The sequence below is a fragment of the Siphateles boraxobius genome, unplaced genomic scaffold, assembly GCF_051911475.1.
Source record: "Siphateles boraxobius isolate OS27281-9 unplaced genomic scaffold, OSU_SipBor_1 18, whole genome shotgun sequence".
NCBI lineage: Eukaryota > Metazoa > Chordata > Actinopteri > Cypriniformes > Leuciscidae > Siphateles > Siphateles boraxobius.
This window is the reverse complement of record NW_027508788.1, coordinates 3,168,205-3,194,679: the sequence shown is the minus strand read 5'-3', so window position 1 is coordinate 3,194,679 and position 26,475 is coordinate 3,168,205. Positions and strand designations below refer to the sequence as shown.

The following is a 26,475-nucleotide window of genomic DNA, read 5'->3' as shown; positions in this document are numbered from 1 at the left end:
TTGACGCCGAGCTAGAGCGCTTAGGCAGGAAGTGACGCATGGCCTGGGACGCTTTCTGTGCCTCGGTGTATCTTTCTGAGAACCCCTTCACTGCCGGGCCGAAGAGGCCGGTGCTGGATACTGGGGCGTCGAGGAACTTTGTTCTCTCCGCGTCCTTAATGTCAGTGAGGGTAAGCCAGAGGTGGCGCTCGAGCACGACCAAACTCGCCATATTCCTCCCGATAGCCTGCGCTGTGGCCTTAGTAGCTCTCAGGGCCAGGTCTGTGGCGCTCCGAAGGTCCCGAAAAGCCTCAGGGTCCGGGCCAGCCTCGTCCATAGACCGGAGGAGTTTGGCCTGGTAAACCTGCAGCACGGCCATCGTGTGCAGGGCCGATGCAGCCTGACCGGAGGCGGAATACGCGCGTCCGGCGAGGGCTGAAGTGCTACGGCACGGCTTGTTGGGATGCACAGCTCTAGTTCGCCAGCTAGCAGCTGTGTTCGGGCAGAGATGAGCGGCCAACGCCTCTTCGAGGGGCGGCAACGACTCATAGCCTTTTTCCGCTGCTCCGTCCACGGAGGAGAGCGTCGCGAAAACTGCGGGGCCTCGTGTAGAATAAGGAGTGCGCCAGGCCTTGGTAAGCTCCTCGTGTACCTCGGGAAAAAAGGGCGCTGGCTTGTGACGAGGGGCCTGTTGGTGCCCTGGCAGAAACCAGCCATCCAGCCGACTTCGAGGGGGTTCAGCGGGCGCGGCCCACTCGAGCTCGAGGTCCGCTACGGCCTGCGTCAGGATCCGAAGCATTTCCGCGTCGGAGTTAGTCCTGGTAGCTGAGGCGTTGGGCGTCGGCTGGGAAGCCATGACGGGGTCGAAAGAGCCCGGCCATTCTTCCTCAGACGCAGCGATAGACAGGCTGTCGTCGTGCTCGCTAGGCCCGCCGAAGGAGACAAGGCCCGCCACGTGGGGGGGGGCGCTGATCTCCCTCGAACAGGACCGGAGATGAACGGGTTGGAGAGAGTGAGGCACGCGGGGACGAGGCCGGCGTGCGTTCACTAACATCCATGTTCTCCGGCTGCCGTTGGCTGCGGCGCTTCTTCTTCCTTGGCTGAAGTAGAGCCGGAAAAGGAAGCGCGGGAGAGGCAGCGTCGCCGTCACGGGAGAGGGCAAGCCGAGTTCGCAGCACGGAGATAGGCATGCTCTCGCAGGCCGCACATCCGCCGGCAGACAGTGCATTCTCCGCGTGGTGAAGTCCCAGGCATGGAATGCAGCTAGCGTGTTCGTCCGCCTCGTGCAGCTTGCATCCGCACGTGGCGCAGGTCTTAACATGAGGCATTTGAACAACGCTCGTACAAATAATACAACAATTAGCAATGAAAAGGATATCACCGGATAGCCACAGGAGAGACGGCGTCAGGAGAAACACGGTGAAATGTGTCGTCTGCTGAACTGTAGCTGGCTCAGGCTGAAGGCTTGTTCGACGGCGAAGGCTCAATAAATGGTCAGAGACGTGAAGTTTGTCGCTGAAGGAGTAAAATCTGCTATAATGGCGAATTCGGGGGCTATTATAGACTGAGGTCACGCCCCCTTGGCGGGCTCTGACGTGTATGACGCAGAGTGTTCTCATTGGTCGTACGTCAGAGGCGCCCGCGCCATTGGATGTGCAGTTGCCGCAGCGCAGCCTATGAGCGAGCCAGACGCTCATGTTCTAGCTGTGCAGCTGCAAATGCGCTTTACATAAAGGCTTCAGTAAATCGAGGAAAAGGAGTTTCCCCACTGCGTATAGCTACGCAATACGAAGTGACCGTTCGAAAGGGAACTGGTACGCACACACACGCAAGGTCTCTCTCCCTCAGGCGCTCTGCAGAGCGCGCGCGCTACACGGTTTGGAGCAGTCTCTTATGTCTCGCATGCGCGCTCTTGCTTGCGCGCTCTAGATTTCGGGAGTTTGAACTAATTCGCGGGCATCAGGGAGCCGCACTAAATATAAAGGCAGTTAATAACAGCAGCAGTAAAATATTGTTTTTTAGTCACTGTACTCAGTGGTTTTCAGCGAATGCTTGTGCACTAATGCATAATTTCTCCTGTCCTTTACTCAAGCCTGTTAGCTTGCTGGGTAACGTTACCTCCATTCCGTTCTCTTTTTATAGCATTTGTCTACTAAGTTTTAATTGTTTTTCAAACGCGATCTACTGCGGCTCTACATTCACACAATTGTTTTCAGTCTTTCTATATTTATTTAATCAATTTATCCTTATATTATTCTTTTATATATTATATATAATATTATATTCTTTATCCTTATATTCCTTATATATAATTAATTTTAAATAAAAATTAAATGAATTATATATTTTAGATGTTTTTAGTTTGTTTTTAGTTCAGATATTCACATCTGAACAACATGTCTGTGTAAATTTGTTTTAACAAAAAATTTGTTAAAACATAATATGTTGGATATCATTTTTTTAACAATAATCATGTTTGTCAACTTGCCATCAGCAATTATCATTAAAAACAATGCAAATATTGATATTAGTAAAACTCAATGTGTGGCTTTTGCACTTTTTAAAGTACACTTTTACACATAAATACCCTGATTTACGGTTTTATTTAGTTATAATAAAAAAAAATCTAATTTAATTTCTATCCGATTAATCGATTAATCGAAAAATAATCGTCCGATTAATCGATTATCAAAATAATCGTTAGTTGCAGCCCTAAAAAATATTATTAAATTTAAAATAGCTATGTTAAATAATACTAACTAATACAATCTGCTACAAATACAAATTGTAATGTATTGAAAAGGTTTTAGTAAATACCACTTAGGCCAATTCACACCACACCAACAGACGCAGACCAATGCCGACAGTCACCAGATTATAGCGCGACACTTCTCAGACATTTAATTCTGATTCAGCATGTTCAATTGGCGAAAACAATAATAATAATAATAATAATGCATTTTATTTAATGGCGCCTTTCATATCACCCAAGGTCACCTCACAAGCAATAAACAGGTCACTGCATAAGACAATACACACAACAAACAAGCCACATACAAATAAGGTGCATGAAAAACTCAATACAACATGTTATAAAAAAGCCTGTAAAAAAAAAAAAAAAAAGATATGTCTTAAGACGCGTTTTAAAAGTCAACAAGCAGTCACTATTGCGAACATCAAGGGGAAGAGAGTTCCATAGGCGGGGGGGCAGCATAACTAAAAGATCTGGCACCCATGGTAGTAAGTCGAATCCGAGGTACCACAAGAGGAATTGAAGATGAAGATCTGAGAGCCCGTGAAGGAGTGTAAACATGGAGAAGTTGTGAAAGGTAATAGGGTGCAAGATTATGGAGTGCCTTATAAGTAAGTAGCAGGATCTTGAATTCAACTCTATACTTTACGGGAAGCCAGTGCAATTGCTGAAGAACTGGAGAAATGTGCTCAATATAAGGTGTTCTAGAGAGAACACGAGCTGCAGAATTCTGAACCAACTCAAGCTTATGGAGCAGTTTGAAGGGAATACCTGTGAGAAGAGCATTACAATAGTCTATACGTGAAGTGACCAGTGCGTGAATAAGAACTGCAGTAATATTATTTGAAAGAAAGGGACGGAGACGGTTAATATTACGCAAGTGGAAGTATGCAATCCGCGTGAAATTATTAATTTGAGCTTCAAAGGATAGTGTGCTATCCATGATGACACCCAAACTTTTAACTTGTGAAGAAGGACCGATTGCAGTATTGTCAATGTGCACAGAAAGACAATTAGTTTTAGACAAAACAGATCTAGTCCCAACAAGCAAAGCCTCTTGCAGAAAACAAGCTCCGAAAGATGGCAGCAGACTCCGACAGGGGTATCACACTGATCCGACAAAACCAGATGTAGTGTCTGTTGCAGTCTGCCAGTCCAGTGTGCAATGGCCTTACATTTTGGCACAGCCCTGTAAGAACCTAATTCTTCAATGGTCAAGGTGAGAAAACTCTTTCATGTCATTAAAACAAGTATGATAAAAACAAATTTTAAACAAGTATTGAATCATTCCTTCACAGCATATGTAAATTATGAGCTTCTAAAAGCCAAGAGAGCCAAGAGAAACGAGATCAGAGAAAGAAATTCAAGTCTACAGGCCTTGGTGTCTCCACTGATTTCATCAGTTTTCACCTCTAAGACCACTGAAAGCATCACTCTGGCTGTGAGAGGTTCTGCCTGAGAGTGGTGTGTGCAACAGAGATTTTAGAGTGGTCCTCTGGCCAACTCAAAGATCACACGGTCATCCAACACCGTTGGCAAGGCCATAGAGAAATGGAAATGAATGGTGTATGGATGCTGGCTGAGAGGATAGCTCTTCAGAAATTACTTGCTAGAATGGAGATATAAGAAAAATGTCTATCTAGAGAATGTAGTGACCCTTTTAACACAATGAGTCGAGCCCTTAGATGTTAAAAAAATTATTCTCTTTGCTGAAAGTAGAACATGCGTATAAAAATATGTGGTTTGGAAATGTCAAATGTTTCTTTAAAGATTCCACCCTCAGGTGGCATTAACGTTGAGTGACAGAACCAAGCAGCTGACAGAGCTATTTGAATCATCACAGATGAGGGCCTCAGCCAAGTGCTCACATCCTCCAAACAAGGCAGCTCAGCACTTTCCAGACCTCATCCAGGGTTGACCTTCAGCAGGTGCACGGGGTCTGCAATCCAGGCTGCTCCGCAGGAGGAGCCTGTAGATTATGTAGCATCAGTGGCTGAGATCTGGCAGCTGCAATCAAACTGCATAATGAATCGTTTTCTTATGCCAGCATTAATAGCAGAGAAATACATGTTTTTGAGCAGACGCCTGTGCAAACACGTAAGGGCTGGCATCTGGGTCAAACAATGCACAGTTTACACAATTTCCTCCTGTTCCACATGAGGCCAAATAACCCTGGCTTTTTGGCAAGAGGCGCAACTAAGCGTGGGGGAGCACAATGACGGGACTCAAAGCAGATTCAAATAAGTCCATCATGAATAGACTTAGGATTCATTTCACCTCCAAAAGGGATCCGAGAGAAAATTGGGGATGTGAGGGGATGGGTGATCCAATTGAAAAAGGACATTAAATCTTACTGTACCTGAAAGCTTTCTGTTAGCTCTGGCAGCAGGCATTTATTTACTTTCCCCCCCAGTGTCTAAAATAGTGGTAAAAGCCAAAACAAAACCAAGATGACCCTCACATCAAACAGCTGAGTAATGCTACTGAAGTGAGGCCATTATTGTTGTGCTTTGGTAAAAACAGCTAGCTAAAGAAAAAACAGTAAGCTTTCAATAAGATTTCTTTGATTCTGAATAAGAAGCTTTAATTTTAAGATTTCTGGAGGATATCTTGGACGTTTGAACTTTCTCTCCTCCCGCGGTCCCAGAGAGTCAAGCAAGGACAGAGCCTGAGCGAAGACCGTCACAGAGCTTGCATAACACTACTCGCAGTCGAAGGACTCGTCTGCCCACGAAGGTCAAAGCAGTGGGGAAATCTGAGAAAGGAGCATGCATTCTTTGGGCAGACAAGAACAAGATGAAGTGAAAACATAAATATGTGGGACAGAGCATAGCATGCAATGTAAAAAAAAGGAAATATTGCACCCAAAGCAGAATTTGAACTGTACTACATGCTAATGCTACAGTCCAGAAATGGGTTATTAAATCCCACATCACTTATCTAATTCCAAACCACCCACACAAGAAAGATGATCTTGGGGATGTGCTCACCAACCAGAACATGTTTGGCTGAAGGGTACTAACTTAATTAGGGCAAATCAAAAAGAAAACTAAAGACATCGGAAGAAAAAAAAAGAAGGATAAGAAAGTGTAAAAAGAAAGCTGATACACTAAGTAAGGTCCATAAGAAAGCAAATTTGCCATCCCACAACACTATTTAGAACATGTTGTGCACATGAATGGAGTTTCAGAGGAAGCAAGTCTCCCTGAGCTCTTGCTTAATGTTCAGCACAAAAGGGAGCTGTCTTCCAGTTAAAATAGCTAATGATCTTATTGGTCAATACCAGGGTCCGAAATTAACAGCCGCCATGCACCAAATGTGGGTAGATTTTCCGTTTGGCGAGTAAATCTCAAAAGGCTATCCGCCACACTGGCGGGTGAATGTTCATAACAAAATAGTAATGTATGTTTATTACAATTGCATTTTGTAATGTTATAAAATATCTGGCATGATGGCTCTTATGGATGCTCATTTCGTTTAATTTTCCCGACCGATAACCGCCGCTCGTTATCCGATTATTAACAGTTAACTGATAAGATTATAATATTGAATTGGCATTAAATAAAAATAAAATTAACAAGAGTCTGTGACCCGTTAAAAATACAAAAAAATAAAAACATTATCACGGGTTTATTTTAACATGCAAACAGCAGCATGCAGAACAGATCAACAACAGAACCTGGATTCACATCAAATTTTCATGCACCTGCAGAATTTCTGACAGTGACAACATAGAAAAGCAGAATGAAATAATATACATAAAAAACCTAAAATAGAGCTACACTAAATATATTTTTTTAACTTAAATAATTAACAAATTAAGATGACAAAAAGAAAACACTGATTCAGTTTGATGTTTTGAAAAAACTGCTTTTTTCCCCCATCAGACTACGTTTTTTTCGTCAAATAAAAATAGCAGGCCTACCTCAATCCACAGCATGTCTAGTTTTTACTTAAAAAAAAAGTAACATGTCTACATGATGTGGGGTCTCTGATTGCACAGATATCCCGGGAATACAGAGATAACGTCTCGCTGGAGTGCCCAACTTCGGAAAGCGCCTTTCATTTGTTTGTGGATGTTTGCTTCGCAAATGATATTGCATTGTACTTGTACTAGGTCTACTGCTTTATTTTAATATCGCATAGCATATTTTGTAAGTAACTTCGTCCCCCTTTCTGTCGAAATGGTCCCACACAGTAGCTACTTCTTTTCGCTTGCTTCATTTTGCTTGCTCAGCGAAATGTCTTTAGGCGCGTGTGGTTGCGTGTGTCGATGCACCCCGCGATTTAACAAATATAGGCTATATACTGTTTTTTTTTTTACCATGCAGCAAACAAACAAAAAAGCTAAAAAATATATTATTATTTTTTCTTTCTTTTTTTCTTTTCTTTTTTTACTTTTAAACCGCTTAACTGATTTTTTTGATCTGATACTTTTACAAAACCTACAAATGTACTGTTATGAGCACTAGTTCCATGCTCCATGTCTTATGATTTGTTGCTCTGTTTTGACTTCTATGTACTCTTATTCATTCAACAAAATACCTTATCTTAATTAAATCTGCTGAAATAAATGTATATGTGACACAAAAAGGCTGGATTTTTTCATCTATCAGTCCCCGTGGCAGGTGAGCCAAAAAGTTTCGTACCCTTCAATGCACTTGCAAAATACCTAAACCAACCTGATTTGAGGTGAAGAAGCAACATCGTTATACTATTTTACTGGTGATTTGACTAGGTCTGAGAATCAATACTCGATTCAACTTGATTCTGATTCACAAGCTCTTAATTTGATTAAATTCTTATTTCAATTCAATTAATTTATTTCAGTTACAATGTCCGTTTTGCTTACACTGCTTAATGCTGCAGATTCTATCAGGAACTTTTTACATTGTGGAAAATAATAATTGTAAAAATTGCTATTTATTTAACAGATATAATAAATGGACACAAAACAAAATATTACGCAATGTATTTATAAAATATCCCACCCATCCATCCTATAATTTACTGAAATATTAAATTTGAAAGATTTGTTAATTGTTGTTTGAAACAGTCTGAGTTTGAGTCATTTTGAATTATTCCTTTAAAGGCTCAGCGGGTTCATTTGTTCATGTATCAGACTTTTGATTAATCAGAGTTTTTGATTCACAAAAAAATGAATGGAAAAAATCTGTATATTTTGACCCAGCTTGATATTGAAATGTTAACTTGGCAAACAAATTAGAAAATTTCAGTCTTTGCTTATTCAAGCAGAAGAGGGCTGCAAAGACATCAGCTGCCCAGAGGCATTGTCAAGATAGCCATTTAGTGAACTCATTTTTGGGGTAATGTCTCAGTTTCACTTAGACAAAACCTTACAAAAATAATAATTTAATTATTACCAGATTCAGCTAAGACTCAAATAATAAGATTCAAATCATTTAAAAGCAAACAGTCTGGGCTGACCATCTGGACAGGGTGTTGGCATCTGTATGCTTGACTAGGAATGGTATCAAAAAGTGGTGACTGGTCTTAAGAGTCCTGTTAAGGGTTAATACATCCACAAAAAGAGAGAGGGGGGGGGGGGGAGGAGGAGAGAAGAATCATGAAGTTGCGAAAAGAAACTCTGCAGTGCCTCTGGCTACACCAGCATTCTGACCGACAACAAGCCTCTCAACCGGCACAATGGCTACCCGCCACTTTCCAATAGTCTTTGATGTTGCTCACACACTGTAAAAATAGGCAGTCCGTTCATTCTCATGCTGAGGTAATTGAGAGTTCAGAGACAAACCGTCAGGCCCTCACTACTCAATACTGTGGCATCAATGCACACAGATCTCCTTGGCCAAGACCACTCTCTCTGATGAAAGAGTAGGGAATCATAACATGTCCAAATCTAAAGCTGTGAAAGTAATCTTTTTTGTGGTTGTATCTGCGCTACAGTCTATATTTCCTTCTCTGGTACCACTGCTCTCTTGGTCTCCCTGTAATCTTCAACCAAAGAACAAAAAGAAATGAAAAAAACAGTGTGACAAGAAAACAGCAGTAATCAAAAGTTAGTCTGCTAACAACCAATTATTCTAGATTTTTCATCCAAAAATGGACAGAAAGAAATGAACAGAACCGAAAAATCATTCTAACATTCTGCCTTGCCACTCACAAAGTGAAAGTCTGCAGTCCAACACCTAGCTTCCTGTGAAAGCATAGGCCATAGATTCTGACAATAGCATAGATACTTTTGCAGACATCAGATGGCTTTCTGTGTTGATCTACGACAAAGTGGAGGGATCTCACAAAAAATCCATACCACATTGGTTATCTGCCAATATTCAAGATTTTTTTTATTTATCGGTATGTCAATATTGTCTTTAAAAATCTTTTTAAAAAACACTAATAATTTAATAACACTGTTAAATGTAATCTTTAGCTAATCTTAAAATGAATACTTATTTTTCATATTGTACATTATAATGTTGTAATTTATAAATTCTCTCAATTAAATGTAGAATATTGGTAATTTATTGGAAATAATATCAGCCATAACATAAAAATAATTATCAGCTTATCTTATCTGTCAGAATTATAATATTTGTCCATCTATATTAAACATTCAAAGCTTAACTGAGATCAAAAACAAACCAACAGCAACAACAACAAAAATCAAACAAAACTAGTTTCCTCTGAGCTTGTGAAGCAATGCTGTTGACCTACAGGACTTTACTATGCAGTTGATAGAGTTAGTGAAGAGCACTGTGGGACACAGGTGCTTACATGGTTCTTTGTGCCAGCTTTCACTAACACAGCATTGCAGTCAGTGATTATTATTGCTACCTAGCAGGGGCAAACCAACGGGTGAGAAATGAACAGTAATGGAGGAGGATGGGACATAGTTTAGCACCCACAGCATGAGGTCTCGCACCACCTGGCAGGGCATCTTCAAGATTCAATAAGTCAGAGAGAAAGAGAAGACATTTATCATCCATATCAAATTACCCAGTGCCATGAAGAGAAAAGCTGGACAGAAACCTCAAAAATTCCCCCAAAGAGCACAAAAGTAACCTATCTGATGTACCACTGTGAATTATACAATCAAATCCAAAATAATCCTACAATGTATAAAATATCATACTGTAGTATATAGTTTTGCAAATATATATATATATATATATATATATATATATATATATATTTGCAAAACTATATACTATATACTATATATATGTTTAAAGCAGTGGTTCAGTGGTTCATGTAGGTTGTCTACAAACCGAAAGGTTGGTGGTTCGATTCCCGGTTCCACCTGACCAAGTGTCGAGGTGTCCATGAGCAAGACACCTAACCCAAGCTGCTCCCGACGAGCTGGATGGCGCCTTGCATGGCTGTCACCGCCGTCGGTGTATGAATGAGTGAGTGAATGGGTGAATGTGAGGCAATATGTAAAGCGTTTTGGTGGCCATTGGGTCTGTTAAAGCGCTATATAAATGCAGTCCATTTACCATTTACCATGTTCATATACAAACCAATAAAGTGCAACAGTCAGGTTCCAGAAGTAAAAATCACATTAATTTTCTCCATCCATAGAGGCATTGATTTTTTGTGCCTGCAGTAAAACGGCAAATACAGGCGATCCACACTACAATCCAGAAGAAGGCGTGATCGGTAATGCAAAGCTGTTTGCTAACTGCCACAAAAGAAAAAAAAGAACAGAAGAAGAGACTATCTATGCACCAACCAAGGAATGGAGAGTAGTGCACACGCGCCGAATGCATCTTTCTGTGCTCACGGACAAAGGAGTATACTTTGAAAGGCTCACTCACTCAACTGTGAGTGAAACAGAGCAGAACGTGGAAAATGAAGTAGGCTTTAACACTTCTAATAATGTGGACAAAATTGATCTATTGGAAGAAGAAAAAATTATTCAGAATAAATTGAATAGCTTTTAAGGGGTGCATAATGACCTTACAGTTGATCACAAAATGCGATACGTTGGTCCAAAGGCACAGTTTCTTTGTGTATTTTCTCATCGCAAGATGTTTTTTAAGTTCTGTATTGCCTATTATTTTGCATCAGCCCCAGGCCAAAATAACTTAAACAATCCTTCTTATTATTTATTTTGTAGTATTTTCATGAAAAGAGCCTTCAGTTTTGGAGTTTATTGAGTCTTTTGTTTGACATCAGCCACAGCCACAAAAATATGGCCTATGGGACACTATGTTCGTAGTTTAAATTCAATGCACGATACAGCACAATATGAAAGGGTTTTTATTTTTTATAATGAAGTTATCAATTGGCAAATATTACCTGGCTGTACGTGGGCTGCTATTTGCACTACTGTCTGCTCAAAATTAATGGAAAAGAAACCTAGCATTGTGGATTTGTTGCTTTTTCCTGTTGCCTTTGGGTTAATTTTTAAATATGTTTTGCTTCAAAACAAAGTTTATAATGATGTGATTCAGATCATAGCTGGTTGGCTTGGTACATGGCTTTTAACTCTTAAAGAGTTTTTTTTGTTGAAAGAATGAGTAAAACACTTTCGGAACAACAGCTGTTGAAAAAGTTGGCGGGCACTGTTGCACTATACTTGTTGTTTTAAAGTGTAGGACTTCACAAAGTCACAATGCTTTATGGGTTGGGTGGTCGCTGTAGAACTCTTATGCTGTGATAAAGTAAAAAGAAACGTTGAAAAACTAAAAAAAAGACATGTAGAAATTCATGGTAAACCCCACACTGACAATGTCAGATTAATGGATTCTCTACATTACGAGGCACTATGACTTCTGCAAAGAGGAGCCCAGGCTTCGGACTTCTTCCTATAATAAACATGCAAAGGAGTAATAGATGTACATGTAATGCATTAGTTCCAATTTACATATCACAAGTCTTTGATAGGGAATATGAGAGCAGATTAGATCCACTTGTGCTCGACTTTTATGGCTTTTAGTAGCCTGAAACCCAGAGTGGCACAGCAGGCTTTATGCAGCAGAGTTCCTGATTAGTTCGAATGCAAGAGGGGAAAGAGAGAGAAAGTTAGATGCAGACAGTGCCTTTTAATGTACACCCACTGACATTTACATAAGTTGATTATTTTAACTTCTTGGGTTGCTTTGCTAGTTTCACCAAAGAGAAAGTTAAAAGCAAACTCCTAAATGGTCAGATTCACTATGTATTTGTTATTTTGCCTGCAAATCTGGACTAGGCCTGCATACAAAGCCTGCATACGTTTGGTTGGATTAACTGAATTAGATAAATGCACCATGATCAGACACTTTTCATGACCTTGAAACTGCTCAGCCAATCACAGCTTGAATCATGATGAATCTTTTGTTGATTTAGTACCAACATCGGATAATGCTAAAGTACATTTTCTCCTTACCTCTGACACTTTAATACATAGCATCCCGAGCTCTGAAATCCCTATGTGGTGGGGTCATTGCAAGACTATTCGCCGCCCAAGTCATTTTTGAAAGATTAACATGGATCGCAGTGTTCATGTTTACACCTTCGTTGGGCTTTAGGGCAGAGAGGTCAGCTTGAGCACAACTTATTACCCACATATACCTAGGCTTTAGAATCTCATACTTTGGAGTTTATGGAGAAGGACAAATACGCTACATGCACTTTCAAGGTTTATCTATTCATGCTCATGAACTCAAAAAAAAAAATTACCTGTCTGTCAGAGGAATTCCTTTAGGTTTGCAGCAAACTAAAGGGCAAGAGAAACGGAGCAGGACAGAAGGAGAAAGAAAAATAATGAGAGTGCTCTGCAAGCTGCTCACGGCTGGAGCTGAATGTGGAAGTACTTCCTGGAGGGATGCTGCTCTTCCTGGATGACTCCTCTTTACTGCCATGGCACACCGGAGACACCCAAAGTGCTTTGCGTAGACCAGCCAGCACATTAAAAACTCCCTCACTTTCCCTTTTCTCTCACTCTTTGCACCACATCTGACTGCGTTTTGGACTCTGCGGCGAGACAATGTGCAGAGAATGTTGAAACAGAAACCCGGCAGAGGCCGGGGTTACACTCTCAAAGGGAAGACAAAAGAGCTGCAATTATTTCCACAATGTAGATTTTATTGTGCAGGGCGCTTTCAGTCTCTGCATGTAATGCATTCAGCAGTTCATTTTCCTTCCTGCAGAATTAAATGCTGCTGCCTGTCATCACCTCCTGTCAGAGAACAAGATCACCAGAATAACGAAGAGCTGATTCTGGAAAAACAGCCTCGGCAGATTTATGAAATATTGCTCCCATTTTGCTTTTGTGCTGGAAACACAGAGGAGCTTATTACATGTGTGTAGCTCAGGTGCTGACTAAAATTGGATGTTGTACTTATTGTTGACATAATAGCTGACAGTAGAAAACAGATGTAGTTGGGGTAGTTCTGCCTTTACAGGAGAGAAAAAGACATTGCAAGTTTGCAAGTGTGATTTGCAACAGTTCCTGATTGTGTTCCTCTCTCTTAACAAATCCTCAATTAAGAAATATAGCAAATGAAAAATAAAAAGCAATATTAATCAAACATATATCATTTAAAAATATAAATATAAGAATTACACATTAAAGGTAAAATATAATACAAACAATATATATATAATATTTCCAAACTTTCGATAGGTACTATATACAAATAAATATATTTTGATCCCTACCATAGACATCAGCATTTAAATCCAAACTATCAACCCAGTACTTTGTGATAATTTGAATTATTATAAGACTGAAATAATGATACTGTGTGGTTGAAATAGGGGTGTTAATCGAACAGTTTATCACGATACGATATGATATCGATTCTCTCAGCCAAAGATACGATATTTGCCGATACCTCAAAAAAATTCTGTGATACGATTCGGTTTGATTCGATTCAGGGCAATATCGATTGATTTATTGATATTTAGATATTATGTGCCAAGTTTACACAGCCAGTTACATTTTTATTAACTCACAAATGCAACCAAAATTTAAAACATTAACTTATTATTAAACTCTTTGAAAATTGCACACCCTCTCCCAATTAGGACATTTACAACAGAAGAGTCCATTTGCAAAAACAGATAACTCTGTTCTTGTTCAATTTCGTGAATCATGTTTTTTTTTTTTTGTGCATTCCAAGTTATATCAATCAAACAGCAGCTTTTTTAAAAAATAATTAATAATTATTTTTAAAAAATACAGGTAACTCACAAAATTAAAGTTCATTGAAAGTTCTTTTTTTTTATGTATTAAAAGTTTGTTTTTTAGCAAAAGCAGATAACTCCACCAGTATTTTTTTTTTGCAAAAGCAGATAACTTTTCATGTTTCAGAGTTAAACAAAACCAAGTAATTGCTATGATATATAATAAAACACTTGGTTAATCTTTGTAATGTTAATCTCCTCAACTGACATAGATGCCTGGAAAACGTTGTTGTTGTGATTAACGTACACTCAATACAGAGAGCTTTTCCCTCACCACTGTAACGTGCGGCTTTAGCAAAGTTGCATGAATAAGTTTCAGCTTTTAGATATCATGGGTTCATCAAGTTTGTTGAAATGATCCATCCTCCTCATTCACTTTTAGTCAGCTTTAATTAAACTCCTAGCGTCACCTGACCTGAATATTGCGCACTCATTTGCTAAAACAGACTTATCGAGATGTGTTCACAAACATCAAGGGTGCTTGTCGGTTTCTGCTGTAAAACATGAACTGCGATGCCTTGACAGTGAACAATTCCGGCTTTTGTGAGAAAAAGTGTTTAGGGTTCAGTCAATCTTGTCAGGCGTTTATTTTAGATGAGGAGATTAACGTTACAAAGACACACCGGCAGGCAGTATGGTGAGTAAACAAAAATGCGCTTTGGAAAAAATGCGTAGACGGACGTTACGTGAGGATGTGGAGAGTGTCAAAATAAGCGATATTTTACGTGTAGCAATCGATGCATCGTATCGTTAGGAGTTTGATCGATGCATCGATCCATATCGATATATATTGTTACACCACTGGGTTGAAAATACCATTTGTGAAGCTGTTTCATACTTATATATGATAACTGCTCTCTCTGGATTAGAAGCAGCGGCAACGCAGATTTTACGAATCGTTGTCATTTCATTTCAGAATAAGACCATGTTGATGTTTGAATCGAGCCATCTTGTAACGATTAATCGTGCAGGTCTACTGTTAATGGCATATCCTGAGATACATCTTTGGTAAACTTTAGCTAAACTCATGATGGAAATGTTGATTGTTACCAGAGAGAACAAAAGAATACCACAGTCGATTAGTATGGCTATCAGTAGACGAATGACGGCTGACAACCACCTGTTTCAGCAGGTACCACAATAATGAGGTAAGAGCTAATGAGGCATTTTGAGGGAGAGAGAGGCAAGGGGAAGGTCCAAAGTGAAGCAGGTACTTCCCTTCAATTATTCATACCAGGAAAATTATCATCAAGAGTGAGGCGTTTTGAATGAATAATTGATTGTGTTCGCAGCTTTATTTTAAAACATGCAGCCTTGCTCCTGATGGACAAGAGTCGCTGGGGAAAGGCATGTGACAGGGATACAAAGGCACATGTCACTTGTGTGAGGAGGAGAACTCCTTGCATTCAGGAACATTCACTTTAATGATCTGAGTTGGGCGGAATGGCTTCCCACAACAATGGCAAATATAGCCTATAAATTTTATTGTCTCAATATCATTTAATTCACAACAGGATGCCTTTGGAGATGGAAGAAAAACTTTCAGAACCAGATTGATTTCCGAAAAAGCAATTTGCTACTGAAATTACTTAGGGCTAATCCCAAACTAAGCTGAATCAGTTTGTCTAAAGAGAAAAATTTCACTGTTTAAGCATATCAAATGGATGCAAAGGAATCATGTTCTTAGCTAGCAACAAAAACAACCTCCCTATAATTTTCAAAACATTTAACATTAGAAGACATGCACTTTACCAGATATTTATCTTTTTTTCAATATGTATCAAACTTCTTTAGGTCGAGGGGTCCTGACCTCACCACTGATGAAAAAATAAAAGCAGGTCAGCCTAACAAAACCTCAGCCAACTCTCAAATGTGTCAGTGCAGCCTCAGCTTGGCTCCATGGCATTGAAACTGCAATTCAAACCACCGCAATAACCTTTACAGAGAGTCTATTCTTTAATGTCACCATTGTTCCTAAGCAACTTTTTCAAAGCAGGGCGTTACAGATATTTGAGCAGCGCTCTGCTGCAGTACAGAGTGCCTGGCAACCAGCTATTTCTGAGACAAGATTTAGAGAGGAGAGGAGCTCAATGATACATGAGCAGAGAAAAAATATGCACATGGTGAGAGCACATACTGTACAATAGGTCTCTGAATTGTAATTGTGCATTCAAAAGAAATAACAAATAACTCAAAATAAATTTTCTGCACAAAAAAGGGAAAGTGTAACTTTACATTTTTAGCCTTAAATGCTGATATTTTATATACTAAATAATTGTAAATAACTGTGGTCAAATAAATAGCTCTGTGCTTTTTTATATTGTACAAAAGTGACAAAATTATTACATACAAATATTCTTTAAATTAATATGATGTTATTCTGTATTTATATATGATAAATTCTAGAAATTTTAACAAAAATCTGATATTCCTTTACAGACCACAAAAAATTACTTGAAATATTTAACTGGAAAAAAACCCTCACTGAATCTGTGCATAGAAAAGTCTCGCCCTTTGTTCTTATTTAATCTTATGGAAAAAATATTTAACTCCCAGAGGTCTCCAAAGGGCCCCAGTGGTGTCAATCAAGAAGCTATGTTACAGATCCTGCCCCCAGATGAACTGACTGTTAATTTAAAGCACGCCCACATGAGCCCACTGAGAGGTCTTTGAATAAAGACGAGGTATAATTATTACAACACTAAACAAAAGAGACCAGGTCAATAAGATTTTGTAGAACAGCCATGTCAGAACTGGCCTGCGGCGGGTCAATTGAGTGAGATTAGCGCCGAATAATCAAAATCGTCTTCAACCTGTCTGATTCACACACTACAAAATCACAAAGCTATAAATAGGCTGTGAACAGGTGGAGTCTTCACGCTAATTGTCACAAAGATGTGAACCAAAATTATTGTGGTGTTCATTTAAATGATAACAACTGCAAATTCAGATCCAATTAGGGAGGGAAAGACAGAAGCAGTTCGGTTTGAATACCATATTAAAAGCAAAGCCCAGAGAGCTTTGCATTTATGAGTAATGATGAATATGGAGCGTTAAGGAGAATCTGGGTCCACCTGTCCCATGGGCTGATGGGATAAAGGAGGGCATGAAACATCAGAATGCTGACAGGAGCGCTGTGGCGAGTTTAGTAAGAGATGTGGGGTGAACCATCTGTTTAAAAGACCTAAAATCAGTGAGATGGAGAAAGGGAAACGAGGCAATTACCTAAAGCATCAGGAGGGACAGGTGTCCAAATCAGGAAACGAGTAATTCAATGCACTGTTAGGATTAGGAGGGATCAAGCATTAGAATGACAACACTGAAAACAGACAACACCACACATCGTCATTAGTGGTTGACAGATACATCAGATGAAGTTTGTCATTTTTTAACCATCGGAAATAGCCGATACATTTTTTTATTTGACCGATGTGTCGGAAGCGGGACTTTTATTTTGATAGTGCTGAGAACGGCTGAGCACACAGCGCTTCCATTCTCCATCTAAGGCCTCAGTTTAACAGTCTTATCTAATATGTTATTAGGTAAAACTGTTAAACAAAGAAAGTAAATGGTATACGAAAAAGTATTATAGTGTTAACTTTTATAGAATCAGTAATAAAAAGGCAAACAAACACAATAATACTCTCACTGTAATACTTCTAATTTACCATCAGCATTCAGCAAATACGCATTTGTATCATTTAAATAAATATTTAAATATCTAATAGACATTTCATATCACAAACCTTGCAGACTTTGTCGAATCCAGCTGTGAGATCTTCTGTGTGCATTTGTAGCTTGCAAAAACACGTGTGTATTCTGTGCATCATAGTTGGTCTGTGCAAATTATATGCAGACAGGAGTAGAGTTCAGTTTCACTGGAGATGCATAATCCACAAACTTTAAACCCTTGATTTCAAACTTTATCCAGTTGGCCACTGTCATATTAATGCCATTTTTACTATGTGCTGTATGTAAAAATAGTTCTTCCTTGTCTTTATTTGAAAAAAAATATTTGATGGCCTGTTGGTTACAGAGTATAATCCCTTTTATTATTATTATTTTATTTTTTTTACAATTTCTTTATTTGTGAACATACTGTAATTGCGAACATACTGTAATTGCACTCCAAAATTAAGAAGTTGCCATCTAAAGTGTAAGGGGCAGTTCACATATCGCGTCTTTTGCGCACTTGTAATAGAGCAAGTCATGTGACAAGAACCAACCAATCAGCTTCACCCTCTCCATAACAACACTGAAAGCTCAGTCAACATGAAGGATGGCGTGCACCCAAACACTACGTTTTTTTTTTTTTTTTCCTCTGTAAATAAATCTTGTAGCAGTGCTACAGCAAGCCTTTTTTGGTGGTGGAAATCCATTACTGAAACTTCCTCGCCATTGTGGAGAGCGCAGTTCATGGTTGCATAGCAACGACAGACGCCACAGGAGCGCAAGCGCTTTGGAAAGAAGAGAGACCGTGGCGCAGCTGCGGCTTTCACACGTTTTTAGATGTGATATGTGAACTAAGTCTGTTTATTTTACAGATTTTTTTTAATATTCATTTTCAAATTATTTATTTCTAATTTAAGATATCAGCAATAAAAAAAAATAAAAAAAATCTATATCGGTCAACAAAAATCGCCATCCCTAAAAATGTGTCAACCATCCCACCAACTGCAAGGACACAAAGGACTAAGACTCTCCACTCCAATTAAAGACACCCTGAGCTTGACAGGCCAGGGAGATATATTACTGCCCGAGGTGAATGTTCAACAATGTATGTGCTATTGAAAGATTAAAAATGTTTTCTATCCTTCAGCTCTAAAGCTTGAGAAGCTTTAGTTTCTCTTCATTTAAAAGGAGGTGGATGATTTGCATGTATGGCGCAATGACATCAAGCTGCCTACTTCAATATATTATAATGCGCTGCTTGCCCTTAATGGAGAATCAATGATGGTACAAGCCCGTCACCTTCGAGTCGAAACAAACGCAATTCACACATTGACATGTGGAGGGTGTATGAGATTGATTCCGACTGCTCGAGGGTTTTAATATTGTTTTTCGTGCACTCATTGACTCTCACTCACCGTCTTCCACATTATCCATTAAAGCTCACAGTCTGGCAAAGGCTTAATCTCGCTTTCTAGGCACCTCCCTTTGAGACTTCAAAACGCTCTTTCCGTCTTGCCGCTCCTTTCTTTTCTGACTGCACACACTGGAAATGTCCAGACACGCTTGCTGAGCGGTAGTTAACCGGAACCAAAATTTCAATGGTCAAAAAAGTGCTTTGCACCTGTAAATACTCCATGAAGTCCAAACAATTCATGCAAACTCAAATGATCAATATTAAGATGTTTGTCTTCTCTTTACTTTTAGAAATTAGCACTTTCACATCACTTTTTTCTACTAATATTCTATACTAATTAGAGGTGGGCATAGATTAATTTTTTTAATCTAGATTAATCTCATTGTAATCTTGGAATTAATCTAGATTAATCTCACAATGACGCACTCACAATGACAGAAAGGGAGGCCAATTTCATCTTTAGAGATTTGTCATCAAACAAACTGTTTATTAATTGAACAGGTAACATGTTTTCATCGTTTTTTTTTTTTTTTACATGGTAGGCTAATTGGAAGAATAAAAAAACAATAAGCACGACGTATAGGCTACAGTCCGTTTTGCATCGCCAAACCAGATGCTCGTTAGATCAAAAAATAATGTCATATGTCATAATGATTTTATGTGAACCTGCCTTTACTGGCAATAGCCTCCTCCTTTTTAAACAAATTAGTTTTCAATCAATGTAAACTATTCGTGTGACTATGCCCCTGCGCAATACACACACATTACTGCGGATGGCGGGTGTTCATTTCATAAACTGTACACAATGGTAACGTTAGCTTATTTAACCTGTTAACCTGTGCCAGTGAGCCGACGCTCTGAAGCGTTTTTTTGTAGCCTATAAATTAATGTATGTCCAAAAATCGGATAATGTCATACTTTTTAGTAGTGCTATCGTGGCGTAATAACCTGTTTGGTTGTAAAATGTATTACCTGAATGAAATGAAATCGAATGTATCGTCCTGTGGAATCATTCATTCACACTCAGCATACGAAGATGTTCAACTAATAAATATCTTCATCGCTGGCAAAAATATGATCCATTTGCACATTTGCTTTCACTAGACTAAACTGTAGATCCACGGCCACTTCATCCAACGCTCTTGATGTTCTTAAATCTTCCTGTTACGACTCCGTGTCGAGTGTGATTGAACGCGCTTTAGACGATTCAGTGCGCGAGGAACTGAACAGATTATTCAGACTGATTCGTGAACCGATTTAGACAGATCTGCCAAATTGTTTGATGAAGTCTTTGAACAGAATCGACTCAAAAGAGTGATTCATTTGTAAATTGAGCATCGCTCATGCTCATACAAAGATACAGCACGCTTGGAATAAACTCATTTAACAACATGTAATTGCATTAAAATAAAGTAACGAGAGGAACGCCGCACAACGTAACATGTAAAAGTATACACCTTGTGTCCCTGACAGGGAAATACCCTGCTGCGCGATCTGTGACAGTAGGCGCGGCGTCAATTATGTCAAATATACTAGGCTACACATGGAATTGCGCGAAAATATAACGATATTCGAAAAAGCTATTTTATGATCCCAACCCAACTTTGAGAATAGATTAACGGCTATATATTTTTTATCGCCCGATAAGAGTCTCACGTTAACGCAGCACGTTAACGCCGATAACGGCCCACCACTAATACTAATATTTCACTATTAAAACCATACTAATAATGAAGAACCACCCATATCCAATAAAAACGGAAGACATCAAGCTGACTTAGCATGAAGAAACAGAATTAACAATGAGCTTCTATCATGGAGGTTAGTGAATTGACTAAACTGCCATAGTGATATAGGGATCAGGGTTCAGTTGTTCTTAAGGACATCACATTTTCTCCAATACTTGGATGACCGTCAGAGCAAAGTCAGCATAAGGGCACTTATGCATTAGAGAAAGCTCTGACAGAGCTATCGACAGTAAGAAATCCGTAAGATGCCTTTTAAGGATGTGGAAATAGCTGGGACACTATGAAATCGAGCAAGAATACAGCAAATGCCTGCCTCATTGATTCACATATGCCTACTTCAAAGGTTTTTTTTTTAAACCGAGGTCCAGGGATTCCCAACAGGCTGGGCTGGGCTAGATGGTACTGTGAATAATTACCAGATCCTTCCAACACAACTTATCACTAAATCAATAAAATCATCAGTCACATCAAACAAATACTGTTGAAATCCTTGGAAACATGCATAAACACAGACACACACACACACACACACACGCACGCAAACCATATGGGTAGCACCACAGATATGCATTGGCACACACAGGCACGCTTGTGACCCCGAGGTGTGTGATCAAATGTGCATGTGAATATTCAAATGCACAATGGAGGAGATAAGATTAGGGGGAAGAAATACTCACAGGGCCGATTAAGCATTGCACACACTTTTAAATTATCCCTGGCATTAATGGATTGTGTGTGAGAGAGTTGTAAGAAATGGAACAAAGCTGATGCTCAATAGCCCCACTTTTGGGTTAATCTCTCATAAAAGCGCATACATTAATGTCATTCAGCTGCGGAGACGTGATGGTGTAAAATGATTAATAGTCCCAGACAACCTGTATGCTCAGCAAAACCACTGCTTCTCACCTTCCCAAAGTCCCTCACGTCAAACAGATCGAAGGGATCAAACAGCTCGCTGTTCCTCAGGCAGAACTTATCATGGCACACTTTCAGGAATGTCCGGATGTTCTTCAGACACAGAAACTGGAAAAGAGGGAGAAAAATAAAGAATGTCAGATTGTTTTATTAAGATTAAGATTTCAACCTGACTGTAAAAAAAAGGAATAAACACAAATGGAAATTTATTTATGCAAACCAATAGAAATATTTGCATATATAACAGCATTAAAACACTGTCACTTCACAGGCATGGAGAACTGTGACACCATCTCATTTCTGCAGCATGTGGAGCATATTTAATTTCCTGGAGCCTATTGACAGTCAGCTCATTTCCTTCTTCCTGTACCAGTGATTAAGCAAACAGTTATCACACACTATGATTTGGATCCCCAGACCCAGGCTTGGTTCAGATAAGTCAACGAGTCTCTGACGGATTGCCGCTGGTACCCAGGGTCGCTGTTCACTTACCAGTTTACGAACCTACCATTCCTTCTGTCCTTAGGGTCTCTAAAGCAGACTGGATCCTTCTCTCATTGTACAATCATTACCATTAGTAACACTGATGCTAGTATGACACAGTGCTGGCTTCTGCTCCTTATTTGTTTCAGAGAATTCATGCATAAACGTTCCTTGTAATGAGAATTTGTCTAATATAATTGACTTGAGCAGAGTGAAACCAATACAACCACACAAACAGGGACAAAACAATAACAACTTTGTCATTGTTTATTTCTACCCACCAAATGTCAATGAATTATGTGTCATGTTTAAGTCATGCAGATATAATTCAATTATGTGCATGGGTTCGCATTTCTATGGAGACAGCGGTGGAAATAAACTCCACAAATACTGGTAGCTGTGTCCGCAACACACTTAAGGCGAATAGTGTGTTGCGTTCCATACTAGTAATGATTCAGGAATGAAGGGGGCTGTAAACCAGAGATATTACAAGCTATTATTCAGCAGGAATCACAACCCCTATTGTGAACGCACCACTAGCAGCTCTGTTTCTTGTGTAATGTGGGACAATGGAGGCCTATTTGTCACATTAAAGCCAGTACAATGGAGATAACCATCCTTAGAACACAAGCCAGATGAAATTCTTGCAGTCATAATGCCACTTTTAAAACAAGCCTTTAATGACAGCTTTAAGTCAATAAGTATCCATTCTCATTTAATTTAATTCTAATTTAACACAATCTTGCCGGTTAATGAGCGTTAGTTGTAGGTAGGGATAGGCGATATGACCAAAATCTTATATCACCATACGAATAATTTTATTTCAAAATAGCGAGATATATACACTGAACAAAATTATAAACGCAACACTTTTGTTTTTGCCCCCATTTTTCATGAGCTGAACTCAAAGATCTAAGACTTTTTCTATGTACACAAAGGGTACATATTCTCTCAAATATTGTTCACAAATCTGTCTAAATCTGTGTTAGTGAGCACTTCTCCTTTGCCGAGATAATCCATCCACCTCACAAGTGTGGCATATCAAGATGCTGATTAGACAGCATGATTATTGCACAGGTGTGCCTTAGGCTTGCCACAATAAAAGGCCACTCTAAAATGTGCAGTTTTATCAAACAGCACAATGCCACAGATGTTGCAAGTTTTGAGGGAGCGTGCGATTGGCATGCTGACTGCAGGAATGTCCACCAGAGCTGTTGCTCATGAATTGAATGTTCATTTCTCTACCATAAGCCGTCTCCAAAGGCGTTTCAGAGAATTTGGCAGCTCATCCAACCGGCCCCACAACCGCAGACCACGTGTAACCACACCAGCCCAGGACCTCCACATCCAGCATCTTCACCTCCAAAATCCTCTAAGACGAGCCACCCAGACAGCTTCTGCAACAATCGGTTTGCATAACCAAACAATTTCTGCACAAACTGTCAGAAACCGTCTCAGGGAAGCTCATCTGCATGCTCGTCGTCCTCATCGGGGTCTCGACCTGACTGCAGTTCATCGTCGTAACCGACTTCAGAGGGCAAATGCTCACATTTGATGGCGTCTGGCACTTTGGAGAGGTGTTCTCTTCACGGTCCCGGTTTTCACTGTACAGGGCAGATGGCAGACAGCGTATGGCGTCATATGGGTCAGCAGTTTGCTGATGTCAACGTTGTGGATCGAGTGGCCCATGGTAGCGGTGGGGTTATGGTATATCCAATATCTAGCAACTTCGAACAGCCATTGAAGAGGAGTGGATCAACATTCCACAGGCCACAATCAACAACCAGATCAACTCTACGTGAAGGAGATGTGTTGCACTGCGTGAGGCAAATGGTGGTCACACCAGATACTGACTGATTTGCCGCACGCTGTGACTCCATGTTGCTTCAAGAGCATCATTCGGGATGCACTCGGGATGCGCATATGCGCTTTGTGCGGCACTGTATTAGAGCCTTTCATATCATAATACTTTTGCGCAATGAAAGATTATTAATAGCCTTACTTGTTCTGTCCCATCTATCATATGTTGCTGCTTCATTAAACAGCTGCGCTATATATTTAAAAGATGTCTTAATTTGATAGTATATATAGGCTATACTTGTTTTCCATGAATTTATTTTACAACAATACAAAGAGGAATGTGTAACCATATTTATAAATATGGATATAGTCATTTTTGCTTTAGATAAGGTTTAAATGATATCAACATTTTTGATATCATTGAAATTTTAAAATTCTTGTCACCATTTTCAATATCACAAAAAACTAATAGGCCTACTAGCCTAAGTGAAAAAAATCTTACTGAAGACAAGTAAATAGTGATAAAGAAAGAAAAAATAAACTAATTACAAGCATATAGAAAAACAAAGTACAAAATAAATAAGACACAAATGAAATGGGCATATCTGAAGAAATACTATAAGAAATACTACATCAATTGTATAAAGTAATCAAATGTACTAAAAAAACACTGCATTGTCTTCACTGTGTAAATTAAATAGTCTTATTAAAGTTACAAAAGTGATTCAGTCAAGAGCAGTGAGAGATTTTCTCTTTTTTGTTGTTTGGTTAACATTAATAACAACTAGTGATCGACCGATGTATCGGTTTACCGATATATTCCCCGATATTTAAGCATTTTCCCATAATCGGGTATCGGTTTTGTAATATCGGATTTGCCGATAAAGGGCACCATCTTGTGGCCGTTTTGAGAATTCCGCCATTGCAGCCCGCGTCTGAGGAGATCAGTCAACAACAAATCTGTGCACATATAAAGTATATGTTCTTTAGGGCTGGGATAAACGATTATTAACTAAACGATTAGTTGGGCGATTATTTTATCGATTAGTCGACTAATCTAACGACTAATTTTTCTGCTGCTCGATTAATAAAAAAACAATGTATCAAATAAATACTAACTAGTGTAATGAATCATGATACTATAAGCTGGCTAACGTTAGTCTAATGTTATGTATTTGAACACAGTCATTAGAACTCTATAACCGCCAAAAACGTGTTATTAAAATATTTTTTACAAACATTTTTTACGTCGGCAAGACCCCATTTCGCTTGGCTGTGTGCACGGCTTCTTATATGCCCGAGCATGTACGTCTCACCGCACCGGCACCCAGTTTGCGCGTCTAAATTGCAACGTTTTTTTTTGTTAAGGGTTTGTTTACTGTGTGTGATTCATTTAATGGAAAGTACATTCACTCATAGTTGTCTTCGTCCTCCATTCTGCAATGTTTCGGTCTCCCACGTGTGGTGGCGAGCTGTACCGCCGGAAACGGTGCAAAAAATAAATAAATAAAGAAGTGTCGACGCCAAAATATGGCGTCAACGAAATTTTTACGTCGAAGCGTCGATGTCATCGACGCGCCGCTACAGCACTAATGTTCTACTTGCTTTGCTTTAATTATTCAACTTTATTTAACATAACAGGCATGCAGAAATGAGGTTTAAGACATAAATGCCTGATATAGTTTATGCAGCTTGGTTCTAAAAAATTGAGACGAACTCATGGAGTCACGTAGCGTAATCCGTCACGTCCTGCCCCAATAAAGACGTAACTTTACATGAATTAAATAAAACAGACATGAATGAGTGCATGTTGAAAATAAAAGCGCTGAATTTAATTCTTTATCTGTTGTATTTGCTCACCATTAGTCTCGAAAAAATGTTCGTTCATATTGCTGAGCACTCACTGGGTTGATGATCAGGAATGCTCAAGCACGGCCACTGAATGAAATTTTTGACAAGATTATCTTGTTTAAACACCCTAGATATATTATAATTTACTACATAGCAATTATTTCGCTAAAACACATCTAAATACCGCTTTGTGGAAATTAATTATTTATTATCTGCACGCGCGATCGCAGTTGAGTAGCCTATATATAGTTCTGTGAAAATGCATAGATAAACAGCACTTTGTCAGAAAGCATTTCATGATCTAGACCTACAAAAATATTATTAATAATTAATAACATACTAGTTGGAAAATGCAATGATGTATATGCTGTTTTGTTTGTTACTTTCCTGACAATGTTATATTCCAGCTAATATTATTCAGTGAATTAATATTACCCAGTGAATTATTCCTCACTCTTAGTTTAAACCCATTAAACGGCACATAAACCTTCTAAAAGTGTTTAAAATCAATTACATTTCTGACTCCCCTGTCAACTATTTTCTCCATATGAAAACATTAGACTTTTTTTAACATTTATTTTGCCTATTTTTAACATTGTTGCTGCTGATGCTTATAAATTATATGTATTATTTAGATATAAATTATATAATGTAATAATATAAATTATATAATGTAATAATATAAATGTTTTTATTGTAATTTGATT

At 39.0% G+C, this 26,475-nt stretch overlaps 1 protein-coding gene across 6 annotated transcripts in view; it reads right to left on the bottom strand.

Moving 5' to 3' along the window:
• Positions 1 to 26,475, bottom strand: part of vav2 (vav 2 guanine nucleotide exchange factor) — a 273,666-nt gene that overhangs the window by 150,819 nt on the left and 96,372 nt on the right. For all 6 annotated transcript variants that reach the window (XM_077232884.1, XM_077232885.1, XM_077232887.1 and 3 more), the window contains exon 2: positions 21,626 to 21,742. In XM_077232884.1, the coding sequence (XP_077088999.1) occupies positions 21,626 to 21,742 (117 nt within the window). The remainder of the gene's footprint in view (positions 1 to 21,625; positions 21,743 to 26,475) is intronic.